The 19,028-nt window shown below is 45.3% G+C and overlaps 1 protein-coding gene across 1 annotated transcript in view; it reads left to right on the forward strand.

Moving 5' to 3' along the window:
* Positions 1-16: 16 nt before the first annotated feature.
* The window catches only part of LOC149328918 (venom metalloproteinase Antarease-like), a 45,121-nt gene continuing 26,109 nt past the window's right edge, over positions 17-19,028 (forward strand). The window contains exons 1-5 of the mRNA XM_089559139.1: positions 17-173; positions 9,215-9,375; positions 12,219-12,311; positions 14,181-14,322; positions 16,726-16,782. Coding sequence (XP_089415265.1) covers positions 113-173; positions 9,215-9,375; positions 12,219-12,311; positions 14,181-14,322; positions 16,726-16,782 — 514 coding nt within the window. The 5' untranslated portion in view covers positions 17-112. The remainder of the gene's footprint in view (positions 174-9,214; positions 9,376-12,218; positions 12,312-14,180; positions 14,323-16,725; positions 16,783-19,028) is intronic.

Genomic DNA, 19,028 nt, shown 5'->3' on the forward strand with positions numbered 1-19,028 from the left:
TAGTTGGCGCAAGGCACGAAGTGCTAAGCCTCGTGTCATGTGCTCCTGTCTCTGTCTTTTTTTTATGGTTGCTGCTAACGTTGTTTGAGCAGACGAAAGAAAGAAGCACATAATGCAGACTGCCATTCTCTTCTCTGTTCAACTTGTGCTCAGCGCTATGGAATCCTGCGCAAGCAAGTATCGTCGTTTTTCCTATACAACTCTGTTTAACCGCATGTATGACGCGGCGCAGTGTTTCGACAACATTTTCTAAGCAACAATCGTTTGTAGGGTCAGCGACGTCTTAGGAACATACTACTGTAGGCTACAATATCAGTTCTTCACCACAACTTTCAGTTTTGCCCTCCTGCTAGCAAGTAATACTGAATACCCCCCCCCCCCCCCAGATCGCTTCCCTATTGATGGATGATTATCCATGCATTGAACCTTTATTTACAGGAATCAAAATCAAAACTCCCTGACTGTGCACAACCAAGACTACGCTGGAAAGGCAAAGGAGAAGACAGAAATCAAACGGGAAAAGAGCACTAACCTCTGTTATATGCTATATGCCGCATGCCGTAGTAGTCGGCATTTCTCTCCTCTTTATCCAAGTTGTCTGTCCTAGAGCACATTGTTCGTATTCTCTTCAACATAACGGCAATTGCAAAAGAAAACCGGCTGCAGATCGTTTGGTAGTGCTGTTCACGATGGTGCTTAAAACGTTTTCGAGAAAGGCTTTGTTACAAGAGCGACTACTAACCATGTTGGACCACGATAGCCTTTGAAATGGTCGCCTAGCACAGCAATGCACCAATTCTAGCGTTCGTCTCAATGCTGGACAGCAGCCTTCACTTAACTTTTCGTAAGCTGTTCCGAGAATTTTTCTAAATCGCAATGCGTATTGGCACTGGCGTGAAAAGGACGACTTTGGGCTGCATCTTCAACCCTGAGAAACAAAATCATCAGGTGTAAAATCTTGCGAGTAGGATGGGTACTAAAACATTAACATGTTGTGCTTGACGAGACACTAACGAGCAATAACTGCTCTGGGAGTTCTCACGGACACGTTGCTCCTTCAGCTCAGGGGTTAGCAATCCGGAGATAAACTTGGCAGTGACACCCGCATGCGTATTCTGAAGTTAAGGTTGTGGCACTGACCCTTGCAACGCACTAACAATGCCTGTCTGCAATCCCCTTGACTGTTCTTTGACCATCTGTAAGCACGAGTCGTTTAACACGCTCTATGCATTGCGGGATTTTGCTCGAGGAAGGTCAAGATTACTTATTTTCTTAAAGGGGTGGGCTTTTACAACTCAAGCGCCAGTGTAACTTAAAATATTGCGTACAGCTCCTTGCCCTACGCTTGCCAAAGCGTGTTTCACGTCTCTAAGGCCTATTTTCCAGTTCACGCACAATTTCATACTGCATTCATCTTTAAACATTTCTTTTTTTATAATTGAACCGCATACTGGGAACATTTGCTTCCAAAATCATCTCAAGAACAGCTCTCGGCGGTGCAGCAGCGGAGTCTATCCGAGTTTACACATCCGTCTGGCCCAGTTTTTGGCGGGCTACAGAGCTATTCAGGAAACTTTATGACATATCCTTGTACGCCGTATGCACCCAAACAAGGCAGTACAGAGAATGCAATGTGTGTAGTGGCTCGTTCAGTTTCCCAAGGCACAAGTAGGAGCATGGAGTGTGTCTCCCGATACGACGCAAAGCCCTGAAATCTACCAGTTGTATGTAGCCCGTGAATCTGTTTCAAACGCTTGCATACATTGTCTCGGGCATTGTCCTCGACATTAACGAAAAGCGAAACCGCTCTTTGAATGCGAAAGAAGCCTCAACAAGCTCGAGTCTTATGACCTTTATTCGCGGTTGCTTAGACGGCGTACCGCCTGTTTCTTCAGGGATTGTGTGGAGATGTGAATTTTTCTTCCCTCGCAGGGAAACAGCGGTGGATGAAAACATGTAGCTCTCCTGGCAACTGGGCATCGTCAAAGGTGTTACCAGAGTCCTTGTTGCGGCACTACACAAGCAAGCGCTCATAGGAAGCAGGAGTGTCTAGCAAGCGGCATCGCACATTAGAAACAGACGATCGCAGGCTGCGATCCAGAGCTAACATAACCGACAAGAGACACAGAAAAACTTTATTTGAAGAGGAATTCGGGGCACGCCCCAGGGTCCCCACACGACACGGTCGCACTCAAGTGTTTATGTTCCTGAGGTCCATAACACTGGCAGCCCGGCCGGTGGCAATGGTCTGCACGGCCGGGTCTTCCGAGCACAGCAGGGTCTCCTAGTCCTCCCAGGTCTTGACGTTCTCTAGGTCCCGCGGGGGAGGGTCTGCCGGGCAGAGGGAAAGGATGTGGAGGGAAGAATCGAAGGGTTCTGGGCACAAGGCGCATGCCGGAGTGGGGAAGGAGGGATGATAGTGGCCTAGGGTAAGGGGTGATGGGAGAGAGTGTGTCTGTAGTCTGCGCCCGAGTGTGTCTTGTTTTCAAGGCGGAAGCCTTTAATGCCTCATCGTTGTAAGCAGGAGTTGCCGACAGAAATGTCACGCTTTTCAATTGGTCAAAACGGTCGTGACGTCACAGCGCGCGAATTTCAAATGGGGCCAATTGTACTTCGGTTAGTTACCATGCAACCAATTAAAGGGATCGTATAGTGATGCTGCAACAAAGGGGGACTGAGTTTAGTTAATTGCTTAATCAACCAATTAGCCTAATTAAGATAGAGGCGAATCAAGACGTCAGAAGAAAGAGGAAAAGAAAGACGCGCGTCGCAGCAACTACAGCTACTGCAAAAAAGATAAGCGGCCGAAACCTCCACCACCAACCATTTCCCCGCCAAGTTCGACGCTGCTCGTTTCGACGTTTCTCGTTTCATATACATTGTGTGGAACATCCTAGACAGTTCCACCATTTGACAGGTGAATGACAGAACACGATGGATAGAATTACAATAATGTAAATATCAAATAGCCTAATTAACCTTTCTAGTCAGACCACATAAATCAATAAAACCGAGTAGGAAATTGGTCGAGTTGGGGAATCGAACCAGGGTCTCCGGAGTGCGACACGAGCACGCTAGTCACTCCGCCATGACAGCTGAATGGTTTGGAAGAACAAAGGCGCGTCTAGCTAATACGGTGTCTTCGTTCCCTCCCATCTTCCCCCCTTCCCTTACGGCGAGGTTCAGATGTCCACCCATTTCCTTTCCTCAGAAATAAATTTACCGTCCAGCAAGTCGTAGAGCGGAATGGCCGATGGCGTTCTGTGGACTCCCTGGCAGCGTTGCAAGACGCTGTCGCGTTCCATTCTCAGAGGCGAAGCTTAACATCTTAACCCCACATCAGTGACACAAGCAGACAGCCAATGAACGCTTAATTCGCTGGCAGCACTTGAATCATCATTCACAACCACATTCGTGGGAGAATGCTGTACTCAGGCTTTCGCCTTGCACCACTTTAGTCGCCAATGTGTCTCCTAATTTTATGTATGGAGTACTGGTCTCCGTTCTTCACACCTGGGTCCGGCATCAAAAAAACTTGGCGTCTCCTCCCCCCCCCCCCCCCCCCTTTACCAATAAGAATTTGGTGACTACCACCATTGCAGCAACCCGCACACTGTGGCCGTGCGCGTGGCACCCGCCTACGCCTGGAAATGGAGCTACGCTGCCGTGCCCTTCTTTTTGTCCTGAACCACCAGAAGCAAGGTCTCGCGGAAGTCGAGGCCGTCGTGTTCGTCAACAACGTCACATTTTAGGTGTGGCCATTCATTTGATTAAGTATAGCCTGCAACCAAAATGAGCCGTGCGACCAGCTAAGCATCCTTCTGCCTGACGCAAGCCTTCTCCAAACACAGAGAACTGAATTTCATGGGCATTTCGGCGTGCGATAATAATTTCAAGATGTGCCAGTTCACAACGGTACAGCGCAACGAGCCGACTCGACGCAATGCGCCACCAATCCTCAATTTGCCCCTTCGCCTGCGGAGCATCCTCAGCTTGTACCGACGTTCCTAGCAAGCATGCACGTGCTGGTATCTTACGACGATGAGATGCCTAACTAGCCGAACTCACTTGCAAGGTAACCTCGTTGCGCAAGTCTCTGCCGCGGTTCGCATCATTGATTTGCGGACTCTACTTGAAGCTATGATGTCGCATCCACGATGGCCTGCTTCTGGCAAGGAACCGCAATCTTCATTTGTGGCCGTTACCGTGGAAATCTCAAGTGCTCTCTTGCTCTGGCGAGCGGCATATCAGCCCTGTTCCGTGCACATCCAAGCCTCTGCCAAACCCCGTTCTCCCAATCGTTGGCAACAGCAGTGTCGACATCACTGCCTCCGCTACGGACCATCTCAACGACCCTGTCACCATCGTGTGCAGCCCGCTAGTGCCTCAACTTCACATTGGAGATATCGGCATACAAGTAATTTTCGATAGCTCAAGTTTCCCGTCCACTCTGAACGCTCCACTGCCTTCAGCGTATTTTTTGAGTGCTTGTACAACCGCATCTAGCAGAGCAGTTTCATGGCCGTCTCCTGTTCGCAGCGAGAATTAGCCCCACACACGTTGCCCAAGTCTCAGGCCGGCTAGGTTACCACCGGCAGCACAGCTGTACCACGCTGCCTGCTTTTCCCGAGAACACCTGCAGCCACTACCTCCTCTGCCATCGCACCTAACCCACCGTCTTTCCCTGCATTCGGCAGGCGTCGCCACTCAGATGGCGACGAGACCCTTTTACACGGACGCCGTTAGTCAGGATTCCTTGGGCTCGCTAAAGCCTTGCGCACATCCTCGCTCCACGTTGACGAACTCTCGCCCTCGGCCAACCTCTTAAAATGTCGCAACAGCCTGATACACGCGCCGCCGCGCTATGTGTACCGCAAGCACCGTGCTTTGCCTTTCGCCTGAGTCGAGCTTCCATAATTGTCCCAACAGCCTGAAAATGCACACTGGACTGTACATGGACTGCAAACTCAACTCATAGTGAAGGCCCAGGATTGCAGTTTAAGGGCTCGCGAATCGTGATCTTGCCCCACAAGTAACGTACTACCAGCAAGGTTTCAACAGCGGTTTTTTCAGGGAAGAAAAACGCTGGCAGCTGCAACATACTGCGGAACCGGCTATATGCCGGGCTGGTACTATTTTAACCCGACCACACCTCGCTAATCCCAATCATTAGAAGGCCTGCCTTAATCGAGCACTCAATCGTTATCTTCCTCCGAGCCTCGGTTTGCCCCGGTAATACCACAGCTATATTCCCTTTAGCCGACTGCATCCTACTGAGAGCAACAGCGTGTCGGAACATTTCAGCTGCCGGTTGGGAAGTCACTGTCCGCATTTAAATGCCTCTTTCAGTTCATGGGGAAGCCACTGCACTCTGAAACTATTGCTGCCACAACACAGACATTTCACGGAGCCGCCGCAATGACACTTCCACTCCAGGACGTTCCACATCATGCCTGCGCACCATGGCACTACCGCGAAACAAGTGGTCCAGCACCCCCCTCCCCCCCCCCCCCCCCAAGACCACCAATGCAGCTTGCCAAGGGCTCCCGCCTTGCCCTCTGACTGTCGCCTGGTTGTCATTAGCCGAAACCACCATGTGTCGTCGCTTGCAAAAGTTTACAGCCAAACGCGCCATTTGGATGAACTGCGCACTGCCCTTCAAACTTTTGCAACAGAGAGTACATCCTCGCCGTCACATATCGATACCTGCTGATAATGTGCGTACTGCAAAATGAGCTGTATTGCGAGCTCATTCACCCTGCACCTGTCCAACACGTCTCCGCTTCATTGAAGGCTGTGCTTTATGAGGATTTTACCCCTCCATCACATTGTCATCATGAAGTGACTGTCCACACCTCTTCATATCTGGCCTCCCGTTGCAAAGTTGCACGAGAAAGAACACTCGGTCTTGGTAATTAGCAGTTTAAGTTCGCTGGGTCCTAACGCTTTTTGACTGCCGTGATATTCTTGAAACCCAGCAAATTTGGAACGTCGATTTTTTCGAGATTCCTTGGAGCCATTGTCAAGTTTCCTCATGGACAATGAAGATAACCCACTCTAAGTGGTGAACAGCGCCTGCAGATTTTATCCTAATAAACGCAAGCCTTCCTTAGGTGCCTTCCTTAGGTGCGCGTGAAGGAAAAGCACTTGCGATGGACATACTGTTTTCCACTGAGTTGCAAATCCAATGGCCGCTGACTTCAAGGACGCCGTCTCTGAAGCAATATGTCTTGCAACCTGTCACTAACAGAATTCGAGAAACGGGGGAGGGGGGGGGGCTGCAGTATCACGGTTATAATCTAAATATAAGTCTGTTCCTCTTAATGCTCGACCACTGACATCACACATACAAAACAGTTTTCACAGAAAGGTCAAACTGCCCCACTGCTATGGGGTGCCTATGTGGAAACATTTCCTTTTAGGAAGAGTCCCTGTTTTGAAACAAAAAGAGCTCTTATCGTGTATCCTTTCGGTTGAAAATGGCTTTATTTTCCTGTCATCAACTAGCAAATGAAGTTAACAACCGCGACCATCCCATACCTATGCATGTGTAACAGGTACCGTAATCGGCCACAATTTAGTGCCCGTGATGAGCATAGTTTACATCTCTGAGTAGTTGCTCTCTTCCTATATAGTTCTTTTTTTTATCCACTAAGGAGATGCCATAGACAGAGAGGAATGGACGTCCTTGCAACAAGTAGTGGCTGGTAGGTACTAATTAACTCCGAGGGAAACTGGAATATCTTCCGCAGAACCCCCCTCCTTTCCAGAAGCTTCGCCTCCTTCTTAACATAGCTTCATCACAACGTGCATTCAGTGTAGCATGTGGTTGCTCTTTAGGGAGCGTTTCTAATGTTATCTCGTGGGCTTCGACTCAATGCCTGTTCCTCTGCATCAGGAACAGTAGCGGAGGCAGGATGTCTCCCACTAGAGGTGATTGCCGCCCAGGAAACTATGCGTACCCATCTCCGCCATGTTCTTCAAGGGAAGAAGCACTTCCTGCACCGTGTCCACCTAACTCACAGCAACTCTAGCTTTGGCCAGGCAGTGCAGCTCCTGCCCATCCCTACTATTAATCAGCCACAGAAACTACTACCTCTGACCTTTCCTCCATGGACACTCTCTCCTCTAAAGGTGAAGAAGTTTGTTCCAGGTGTGAATGCAAAGAGCCGCATGCCACAGGCAGCTCTTCTGCAAACTACTCTCGCCTACTTAACGGAGGAATATAGGCAGCACACCCATATCTTCACCGATGGTTCAACTACTAAAGAAACCTCTTCATGTGGCCTTTATGTGCCCTGAATAGGCCATGCCCTTTCTTACCGGCTGCAGCGGAGGACATCCTCTACGACAGCTGAGCTTCACGGCATTAAGGAAGCTGTTTCTTACATCCTGCGCCGAACCGCCGACCGTTGGGTTATCTTCACCGATTCGAAAGCATCTCTTCAGATCCTGGCCAACCTGCTGAAGAAAACGAATCACCAGCCAGTTTCCCTGGACATCGGATATCTACATCATTTAGCTATTGCCGCAGGCCACTGCATAACATTTCAGTGGGTACCTGCTCACTGTGGCATTCAGGCTAATGAAAGAGCACATGAAGCGGCCCGTAAGGGCCACCAACATCGGAGATACATTAGAACTTTTTTTACGAAATCTGATGCGTCCCAGGTGGCCAAAAGTTTTGCTTCCGAAGAAATGTATCGGCTTTGGAGTTTGCCGACATATCAGTACCAATTTCTTCACTCAATCGACCCACATCTTAGATCAAGACTCTCACCCAGAATTCCTCGCCATCTGGAAACACTTTATCATCGACTTCGTCTTAATGCTGCATATACAAACGGCTTACGATACCGTTTTAGACAAATGGACAGTCCGCACTGTGACAACTGTGCCGCGATAGAAACTGTGGAGCATATCTTGCTTGAGTGCCCTGCATATGCCAACGAGCGTGCGTACTATGAACATTGCATGCAGAAGCTCTGCTTAGTGCCCCTTACAATGGACAAAGTTTTAGGTCCCTTAGCCTGCCTTAGGCAACAGAGACTTGCAATGACTTTTCTATTCACATATTTAAAAGACATTGGACATCTTGATAAGCTTTAAACTCACTTGCACGTCACCTTCATGCATTCTTCATGCAGTGAACTTCGTCAGCCCATTTGACGGACTATGCACTCCATCACTCCATAGGTTACATCAATTCTCGCCATTGCATCCTTAGTACCCATTTCATGGCCGCATTTTATTTCGTTTTTTTTTACCTCTTCCACTCTCCTCTCCTTCTGTCTTTATCTCCCAAATTCCCCTCCCTACGCAGAGTAGCATGCCAGCGATTTTTAAACGCCGGCTAAATTCTCTGCTCTTCATTAAAGAGTCTCTCTCTCTCTCTCTCCCTGTATAAAAACTTCGGTGTCATTGAGTGGTTTTTCCTTTCTTTATTTTTCATTAGTAAACCACGCAATAGAAAAATGCCATGTTATGTGCAGAACGCATGTTATGTGCAGAAACAGGGGTTCGATCATTAGTGGCGTGATCTTACCTCTTGCTCTAAAGAGGTAAAAACTTATCGCGGTCGTGGTGCTCGACTTCTCTCGGGTGAAATGCTTTGGCAAATAGATCTTTCAACTATTTTCGTTTAAAAAGCACACTTTCCTTTAACTTCCTTTCTGTTTGTTTAGCTCCTTCAAATTTATTATACATTGGCTAAACACCCTAAAAATCTGTGTTCGTAAGAGCTCCCTCTCTCATTCATGTTTCTTTTGGGAAGAACATTTGAACGGAATGAACCTCCCACTCCCCGCTGATCACAAGCGTTAGCCGTCGAGCTCTTTGCGCAAGATTGTCTTCCGCCATTAATAAAAAATTGTCATAAAAGCGCACATAATTCAGTAAGTTGGTATAATAATAGCCTCGATACAGGTAATTAATGCGCAATTTCGTTATTCCTGTTGAAATTTTATCCGGCGTGAAAATAAATCAAAGCTAGCTTCAAATATATTATAAAGATGTTTTTGTACCAAATTTCGCATGATTTAAAAAGAGGGCTGACCGGTAGGGGAACAGTGACATTAATCCGCAACGTTGCGCATTTATCCTTTGGAGTTTTTCTCAGGGGGTCAAACCATTTTTTAATCTTGCCAGTTCAATGACGGTCACACCACTTTTTAATCCGTCTGGTAAAGTGACATCGTGTTGATCTATTTTGCAGGTTTTCTTGTGTACCCAAGGATTTTCGAAAGCAGAGCTGATGACGGTAGCCTACTATTACATATTCACGAGGGTCTAACGTTAAGTCTAGAAAAAACTTCGATACTGGCAGAGAACATTCTGATCACTTCATCAACGGACTTCGACTCCGACGCAGTCGTTGTAAGTTCCCCGCTATTTCGGTAGACTAGATACTAAGAGACATTTCGAAATGCAATTGTTCGGTATTTATGTTATACAGACCAAACTGTCATATTATTCTTAGAGATATGGCCGACAAAAAAGAAGTTTACTGGAAGCAAGTCCTGCTCGGCTCATCTGTGAAGCAGGTGGATTTCTTTTCAATCAGCGCCCCCAAACAGTTACTCTGTCTTCGCAAAGTGCAAAAGGTCTGCACCGATAACATCTCAAAATAGTTCATGTCCAATATGCTTGGACATAAATTTTTAAAGTTGAAGAACTGTAAGATACTTCTGCGGAAAAGTTGAAGGCAATGGTTCATTCTTCTGATATGTCACAAAACTTTTCTTTTAAAGTGTTTCCATTGATAGCATTGAATAATTAAGACTGGCATAAAAAAACACTGAGGAACGCTTTTGACGGCAGCACAAAAATTAATAGAAAAAAAGCGTCTGCCGTCGGCTCCTCTGCCGATATATTAATTGTGAAAGTGAAATCTTACATTTTACGTAAAATTTGCGTTCATAATTGTCTTTCCGCACAAAAATGCTTTTGTCCAGAATTATTTGCCTTCGTTTGAAAGATAGTAGCTGGAAAGGCATGCGTTTTTTCTATTTTTTACCCGTCGTGCACGAGAAATTGTATTCGGAGTTCTTATTTCTAATAATATAAACCTAACTGCAGTTCAACGGGCAAAACTAGAAAGTAGTCAAGAATAGCGATAAAATCTATAAACTTGATAAACTGCGATACGTATAAGCGATGAAACTGCATTTGTTTCCTAAATAGCGAGCGCATATTCATGTTTAACGTATCCGAATCTACTCGGAAAGTAGGTTCAGATGATTCAGAAGTTACTCTACCCGGTATATCAAATAACATCAAATCTTATCGTTATGCTAAGACTGGGTGATTGGCAGGCAGCTTACCAATGAAAGTAGGATTTATCCTCGAGTGTTTGTGATTACTATTTTGTGCGGACGCAGCAAGAGATGATCCGCTTCGTTTAATGATGATTTGGAAGACACCGCACACCTAGATTCGCAGTCCGATAGCTTTTGGCCTTAATGGAGTTGCTACACTAGTGCTCTGTTTTACTAAAACGTTCTGCTCTCCATTTACAGCCATGGCTCCACACACGCTTAAATGAAATTGCTTCATTTTACCACGAGCCTCTCCTCTGTAGATCCTTTTACCCCTCTATTAATTAGAACGTTTTTGTTTCAAGCGGAAAAGCCAATTCTCATATCTTCGTTAGTTCAAGATCATACTGCCACTTGTTACTTTCGCGCTTTTTGCACCTGTAATACAGCCAGTTCAAGCAGACAAGGGAAGGGAATTTAAGGGTTTATTATAATTATCAGAGCAGCCAACAGCCACAAATACCAAGGAGAGATTTGTCTTTTTTTTAATTTGTTCTGTTTTCAATGGAGATTACTAGTGAATATTTTTTCGCCAAAGATAATTGATTAGAAAGACAAATGAAAAAATGACCACATGCAGCCAGTGGTATCCACGCCCACGACCTCTGTGCGTACGGACTTACTTGTGTGGAACTAAAGTGGCATGTTTTACATTTATTGGGGTTCTACTCAGAACTTTTATAAGGAAAAAGCGGTTATTAATTCTTATTTTGACCAACGTATATTTGCTGTATTCATATATCCTTCCTGGAAAGTCTTCAAATGCTTGATAATTGTTTTACAGGGGCAGGAAAGTTCCATTCTTTATTGCGTATCGTCAGAAGAAACGTTTTTGCTGGGACTGCGGCGCCGTCTCGTAACAAATCATAGAATCCGCACATAACGAATTGAACGTGGCACTGCTCTTAAAAGTTCACTCATTTTGACTTCATAACACTCAGCGAACAACCATTACTTAGGGCTCTCCCAAAATATATAAATCACAAACAGAAAGGAGCACTGCACTGTTCTGAGACTGAATTTCGCCCACCCTCCACGTGACTGAGCTCTGTGCGTGTCTCTTCTATACAGGCATACTGCTAAAAACCTTACATAAAGTGCTCCCGCCGTCAGCTATCGCACGACCTGGGCATTGCGATTTTAGCTTTTTTGTATCACGTTTGGTGCTGCATGCCTTTTTGACATCATCACTTGTGTATTGAAAAAGCTCCTCTGTGCACCATTACCAACCTTCGGCTGCATGCATCTTTTATGGAGTTTTTTTTTGCTACTTGGCTCTCCACATTTCTTTTAAAGTTTATACTGCTTTTCTTTCTTTTATTTCTTTCTAAGTGTTTAGTTCTCCTTCATTGCACTAGTCTTGATAGCCTGTTTCTTTTTCTAAACCTTTTTCATTCCTCTTCCTCCTGAAGCCGACAGGTGGAATCCTTCTACGCTTGCAACTTGCTCGCCTTTTACTTTCGCTATTTCTTTTGTCAAGTCTCCCGTAATGACTATGTATTAGAGAAAAGAGTCATGGCAGTATGATGGCCAACATGAGGCGCAAGGAATGAGAAACAAATTATTTATTTTTATATTAAACAAATTATTTCTTATTCAACCTCAGAAAAGATCGCTAGTTGAATATTTCCCTCTTCTTTGATGCGCAAGTACTATCGGGGTCAAAAGTAACTGACTCCCCGTCTCTCTGCAAGTTCCGAACAGTGCCACACTGCACGGCGGCGCAACATGACGATGCACATCTGGCGCCCGCATTCAGTACAAAACGGTTCAGAACTTGCAGGGGGGTCAGTTATCTGTCGCCTCGATAATACATTGAAAAAAAAATTGAATCTTTACTCCTTTGAGAACCAATTACTAAGTAAGGTCCCTCAAGATATATCTCTTCATTTTCTTTAACAGCTATATGGTCGTGAGCTGGAAAAGTACTTGTACCACGACACGAACCATCAGGCCGCTCTTGCTATTAAGACAGTGGACGGGGGTTTAGAAATCGTAAGTATTTTGTTTTTGATGGAGGTATCTTTTCGAAAACAAAAGGAGCGGAAGAATCAGGATTTGCACAGCGGAAGAATGACTGTCTCTGTAATTGCTAAACCCCAGCTCTGACAGCCAGTGCTTAGGCCATAATACAGATTTTAGCTCAGCGCGTATAAGTTACGCACCGCTCCCAACCCACTACGGAGCATCGCGCGGAAAGTTAGTTTTAGCACTGCATCTTCTCTGCCCGCCGGAACACAGATAGAGCGATGTCGAGCGGAGTGCTTTGTTGCCCCACTTAATAGTTGCAATTGGAGTTACCATAAAATTAACAAGAATCACGTTTGCTTTGTTTGTGCTAAAACTAATAAATAGAACTGACATTTTGTTGTTGCAGTGTAATGTTCGAGAATAATGGTGGTCTGAATCTAACAGTGAGGACATCATGTTAGAAAAAAATATATATTGCTACAGTCAGAGCGCAGTCAAGCCGTAGCTCAAAGCAAGTTGTTTGCTGGTGAACGTTATCTCAGACTGTACTGTGAGCGCGTAAAAATATCTTTCGCGAGTGAGGATGCCAATCTGCCTCCGACACCGCCTACTGCTGAGTTAGCACTGTGCTGAAAAGCATTGTGGTAAGACGCGACTTTAACCACCTTCCGTGTGTGGGCGAGCTGGACGGCGACGTGTTCGGTACGTATTTTCGATTTGAAAAGGAAGACGTAAGCAGGCTGCAGATAGCATTGTTCATGCAAGAGAAGGTGGTAATAGCGGTCTTCATGAGCGGTGGAGCAGCTGCGCAGCTTTAAACACTATAGCGTTATCACGATAGCGCACCTGAAAAGCTGGTGTCGGCGTTATTGGCGTGGCGAGCAAACAATCACGGGCATCCGTCTGGCAGGTGGTCCCCACCCCATAGGGCACCCTCAGAGGCAGGTGGGCCAGCTTGGTCACGCAACCTAGAGACTTCATCATAACCTGCCCGCCGGATAGTGAGCAAACTAGCCACCGTGGCAGCTGGCCTTGAAATTAATCATTGGCCCCTCGGGAACAATAATCTGGGACCCACAACGCCCACCGCTAGGAGCGCCTGCCATCGCAGGGCAGTGGCGCATTGCTTAACCGCTGCACCACTGCTCCGGGATGGATGTGAGGACTCCTAGGAATATGAATGCAAAGTAGAGAATGACCTGCATATATGGGTAGAAACTCATTACGCTGTCATGTGGTGTTCTTAAGGCGGAATGTGCCCTCCAATTTTTTCGCCTGCAGGCGTGGTAGTGCAGCGTTTGTACACGGTAACTACAGTGTTCTAGGGGCCTTCTAGAACACTAGCGATGACGCTGATACGCCGACGCTTCTGCTGGAAGTATCCCAAGTAAGTCTCCGCATAGACGCTCTCTCGATGCGCGAGGTCCTCTAGGATGTCCAGACGAGCGGGCGAGCGCGTCACCCTGCAAATCCACTGTCGCGTCATTGTTCTGCGCATGCGCAGTGGCGTCCCTTCTATTGAACTTCGTTTCACTTCGCGTTAATCAATCCGCTCAGTTAAAGGTCTCTAATATGAACATACAGCCTTTTCTTTATGTTAAAGCATCGACCACCTTTTCTCAACAGGCAGGTGCGTAAATTATAAAGAAACCAACTTTTGCCTTCCCATTACATCCAAAGCTCAACAATCGCAAAGGTTGTGCACCTTCTTTTTGAGTATAACAACTAAATACGAGATTTCGAATACGTTAATACTGCAGAGCAAAGCTGAGAGCTTTGGAAAACCGTAACCCAGTACTTAGTAAATCATCTTGCTTAGCAGATGAAAGTTAAGTCGGTGTGGCTTCTGTAGTATGCCTTAAACTAAAAAGGTGACGCCGTCATTTTTTTCAGTGCGGTATGCTTAATCCCGATCTGAGAATGGCTCCAGTTGTCGGTTCCCAACGCTCAAACGGTCTTACCCAACACGAAGTTGTTAAAATCATGGAAAGAGCAGACTCTTCGTCAGAAAGAACAGACTCTTCATCAGAACAGTGTAAGCAAGATAATCTCTGCAATCATTTTTGGTTGTTCACAAGAACGTTACTGCATTATAGTGTCGTTTCTTGGGATCAAGTTTACGCAACCTAAGACACCAATGCTTCAAATGCAAAGCTGCTTCATCACTTAACTTGCTCCTTTCTACGGAACACCCGAGCGGACTCCATACCGGCCAGCAGGACTCACGCACTTTAGTGACGCTTCGTCAGCCAGCCCGAAACATCTGTATGTCTTTCTTGAAGACATCAAAAGAGGAGGTAGCGGGACCGGGGGGGGGGGGGGGGGGGGGGTGAGATAGCGTCGCACTGAATGCCTCCTCAGCATTCCACAGAGCTCGCTTGCAGACATAAGCATGGACTCTAAATACCTAGGGCGTAGTACGCCGTCACATCTACTGCATGGTGGGTGAAATCGTGTACAGATCAATGCAGTTGCAATTATAACGCCGCGTTTGAATGCAAGGCAACAGACTCTGCGCAACGGAAATAAATAGAACACAATGTGCGTTAAATTTGACTTTATTTCTCATCGCTTGTAAATTTAGCAGCACTAAACAGATTGCGGTAAAATTGCTGTGATCGACATTCACGCCGCTATCATAACGAGGAGGAAATTCGACATAGTGAAACTGGTCATTGAACAGTGTTCCCTAATTTCACTTCGTTAGCAAATCCCTGCTTCTCGAACATATCGATAGAGCCCACCGAGTGGCCGTGTTGCATATATTATGTCGGTTAATCTCATAATCTCGAACATGTCTACTTGAAGTTCATCATCATGAAAACTCTTCGCTATCTGCACACTTAGCAGTATAGAAATACTCTGTTCCGCAGCAACCTTCGTTTAATAGTCGCTTCAAAATAACATGCCATTTACGATATTATGGAAAGGAAATAGGGAGGCATGCACACCGGTACTAAGCTATCTGCACTGACTGGCTCAGCACGTTTTATTAAATATCACTTGCACGAAGCTGTAGAATAAAAATCCCTAGGTCTACAGCACGCACAAAAGAAAATTATGGCACCATCACAGGAAAGGCGTAGGCTATAGGAGACACCATGGGCATATGCAAACAGCGTCATGTTATGGCAGCGAAAAAGGGAAAAGTCGAAAAAAAAATCTAAAAACTGGACAAGGAGGCCACTTCGGTGGCTCAGTGGTTATGACGCTTGGCTGCTGTCCCAAAAGACGCGGGATCGATCCCGGCCGTGGTGGCCGAGTTTCGATGGTGGCGAAATTCTAGAGGCCGTGTGCTGTGCCATGTTCGCGCATGTGAAAGAACCCCATCAGGTCGAAATTTCCGGAGCCCTTCACTACAGCGTTATTCATAGCCTGAGTCGGTTTGGGACGTTAAACCCCCATAAACGCATGAACCAAACATTGAACACAGATGTACTGTAGTCCGATACAACACCAGAATGAAGCTGCTTTTTCCCGCCAAAGGGCCTCCTTCGAGCCCATGGAGTCGGCCGATTCTGATAAGCTGCTAGCTTACCGATGCAGAGAGTGGAAGATGAAAGGAGACAGTCCCCTCCCTCCGTAGTCGCTGTTAGTCTCCCCCCTCGATTTTTACACCGATCCTAGCACTCGCACGCTAGCAGGTTCATGAGAACCGACCGACGCCAATGACTGGGAGGGGGTCCTTTGACGGCAAAAAGCCGCTTCATTCTAGAGTTAACTATAGCTATGCGCGAGAAGAAGCGGGAGGTGTTCTTTCAGACTTTGAAAGAGTGGTCTTCATTTCTTTGAAAGAAAATGAACTTTGCCAACAATCAGTCAAATTTTGCGTAAGTTCCCCGTAATTGTGTGTTCGCGTGTCGCTTGTCTTTTCCCCATTTCATTTCGTGCCGATATATGCAGAATAGAAATTGAACTCAAAACTGAACCCTGCGGTATACACTTCGCCACCGTTTCCTATTGCTCATACGTGCACGAAATATCATTTTTCCAGAGAGAAGCCCATCACAGAGAATAAAAAATGTTACTGAGCCTCTGCACAAATTTTTCTGGGCTGCCCAGTTTCGAAAAAATTGTTCATAATTGTATGATATATTTGAAAAGAACAAAATATTACTGCAATAATATTTTCAAAGTAAAAACAATGAGTCGAATAGTTCTTGGGTCAGTGCAATTCAAACACGCACTACGACAAAACAATGTTCTCATTATATGCTAAGGTTTCAGGGAAACAAGTGAGTGTCCTATGAGCTAGTCTCTCTCGGGGCAAGTCAGTGGAAGAACAATTGGGCATAGCAATAAAGTGAGAATATAATATAATTTGTACAATATTTTCAAAAATACAACCAGTCATAAGAACTTTTCTAAGTTTTCAAGCAAGATGAGAAGCTTTGGAATAGATTTATTGGATCTTTTTCATCCGTCTCGCTCTGTCTAGTGGACAACATGGACAGCACAGAAGATTCCGACGGATATGAGTCTGATCAAAATGATGGTAAGGAATTTTTAATTCTTGTTTTGTTGGTTTAAAACTTATAACGAATATACTGTCCTGATGTAACTTTCTGGGTTGCTTATATAAGGCATTTTGGATCTCCTCAGAAACAAAACTGTGTTACGAATCAGAATCATGCTGTAGTTATTTGCATTTTGATTTGAATATTTAAACCTGTCAGGGACAAACCGCTGGTTTCACACAAAGTGCAAAGCTCTCACCTTTTATTTGTTGTTTTTATCAGATTTTCTAGATGGCGAAATGGACACCACCACACCGACAAATACAAGCATTGCATACTACGGTGAGCTGTCCTGTGTGCTTTACTTCCCGTTGTTTTCTCCAGAAATATTACACATGGCAACACTACACCTGCAAGCATTTCATGCTTGTGTTCATTCTCAATGTAAGCGTAAATCGCAAAAATATTGGTTCCCGTGCGCATTTTCAACAAAACGAATATGCTTAATGCCTTCGCGTTTCGCACGGACTATCTGTAGTGTTTCTGAGAAAGTGATGATCCGAGGCATGGACACCCAAAAGGCAATCACAAAAGTTGAAAAATGAAGTTCATTTAAAATATAACCATTTCAAAACACAAGACATGAAGAAGTAAAAACATAAGGTTTAGGGCTAGCGTGTCTGCAGCAAAGTCGAATACAATGTTTGACACAAAGACTCTAAAGCCAATTCATAATTTTGGCTCAGTTAATGACTGACATTGGGTAGTAATATCATTTGAATAACAACGGCTTCAAACCTTCATAACTTATGAAGGAAATATTTTCTTGCTAAAACCATAAATAAGCCGCGATTTTCCCAGCTCTCCATAAATAGCGAAATGAGATTAGCATTCTCTAGCCACTACTCAAGAAAAATCGCCTTAACTAAAGAACTGCGTCATATCACAGCCTTTCAAAGCATTCGCGGCACTGTCAGCGGCACCTCCTATGAAAGACATAGTCTAGTGCAGACAGACATCTTGCTAAGCGCGTTCCAGCTGAGCACAATGAGATCGGCGCATTAGTTTCATTCTTTTATAATCTATGTTGCGGACAAGAACCTATTCTTCACTAGCGATGCCGCCACGTTGAGAGTATTCACTATGCGTACACGATATGATTAATTATTACGTGAGCCCTCAAGACGATAAGCTTTGCGCGTGACACAGAAAGTAACTTCTGTTACGCTGGGAGCCTCAATTCGCCATTGCTCTCGGTGGGCTTTACACAAGTGTCTTCAAAATTCTTCTCACGAGAAACGCCTGATGAGACATTACAGAAGAAAAAACAATGTAGAGGTTCATCGGACGATTCCAGACCACTTGCTCGGCTTCTCTACTCAGCAGCATACTCGGACATTTCAGACGCCTGTAATCATACCAATGTTCTCAAAGATGAGAAAGATGGTTTTCCTAACGCCTACACATATTTTTGAGTTTCAGGGGGGTCGCAGAAGCCTCACTATACAGATGAAAAGCAGCCCCTGTAGCCTGGGAACTTTTGACGCAAACTCTAAATGTAGCTGCACTCCTTCTGCATCCAGCTCTGTGCGTCTCAAGTGTGTAGAAGTATTGGACACAGTTCAAAAATACATTGGTAAGACGTGGACTAAAAGGCAACTCGACTATGGTAATAAAACAACATTCTATAACGCATACTAATGAGCGTTATCGCCTCTCAGTCACTAATGAAAAATATCAAGCTTATAACATAGAAAAAATATATTGTTTTAACTCCACGCTGCGAGCCAGGATTATAAATTTAAAAATGGTAACGATAATTTTGAGAATTTCAACAGATCACACAGCGTATTCATTAATGCGAATTTTCTTAGTTCTTTAACACAAAAACCGTCGCATTCAGTAGCTATCTCTAATGGCGAAATCCTGCGTTCGGTGATGTTGCACGGCACAAACTTCTATGTTGCGCGAGATATGTGTCCTTTCCCGAGTTTGATGTTTAAACATAATCGCAACGTATGGAGATGGCTGCTGATTGCTCTGAAATGTCTTTGTGAAGCAATTAATCATGACACAACTTGTGAAAACGTTATATGCATGCCGGCTCCAGTGCCTTCAAGTTCCAGTAATTAAACACCATCTTATGTTTTCAATTCTGTGTGACGATAACAGTGCCGAACGGCTTTGAACCAATTAAATAATACTCATAACGTACAATAGGAATCGAAAGTCTCCAAAACACGTGAAAAGTGGTACAAACTCCTTTGGAGCGCACGTTTGCCCG

This window comes from Amblyomma mixtum, chromosome 9 (genome assembly GCF_055824585.1).
Source record: "Amblyomma mixtum isolate Tamu chromosome 9, ASM5582458v1, whole genome shotgun sequence".
In the NCBI taxonomy this organism is placed as follows: Eukaryota; Metazoa; Arthropoda; class Arachnida; order Ixodida; family Ixodidae; genus Amblyomma; species Amblyomma mixtum.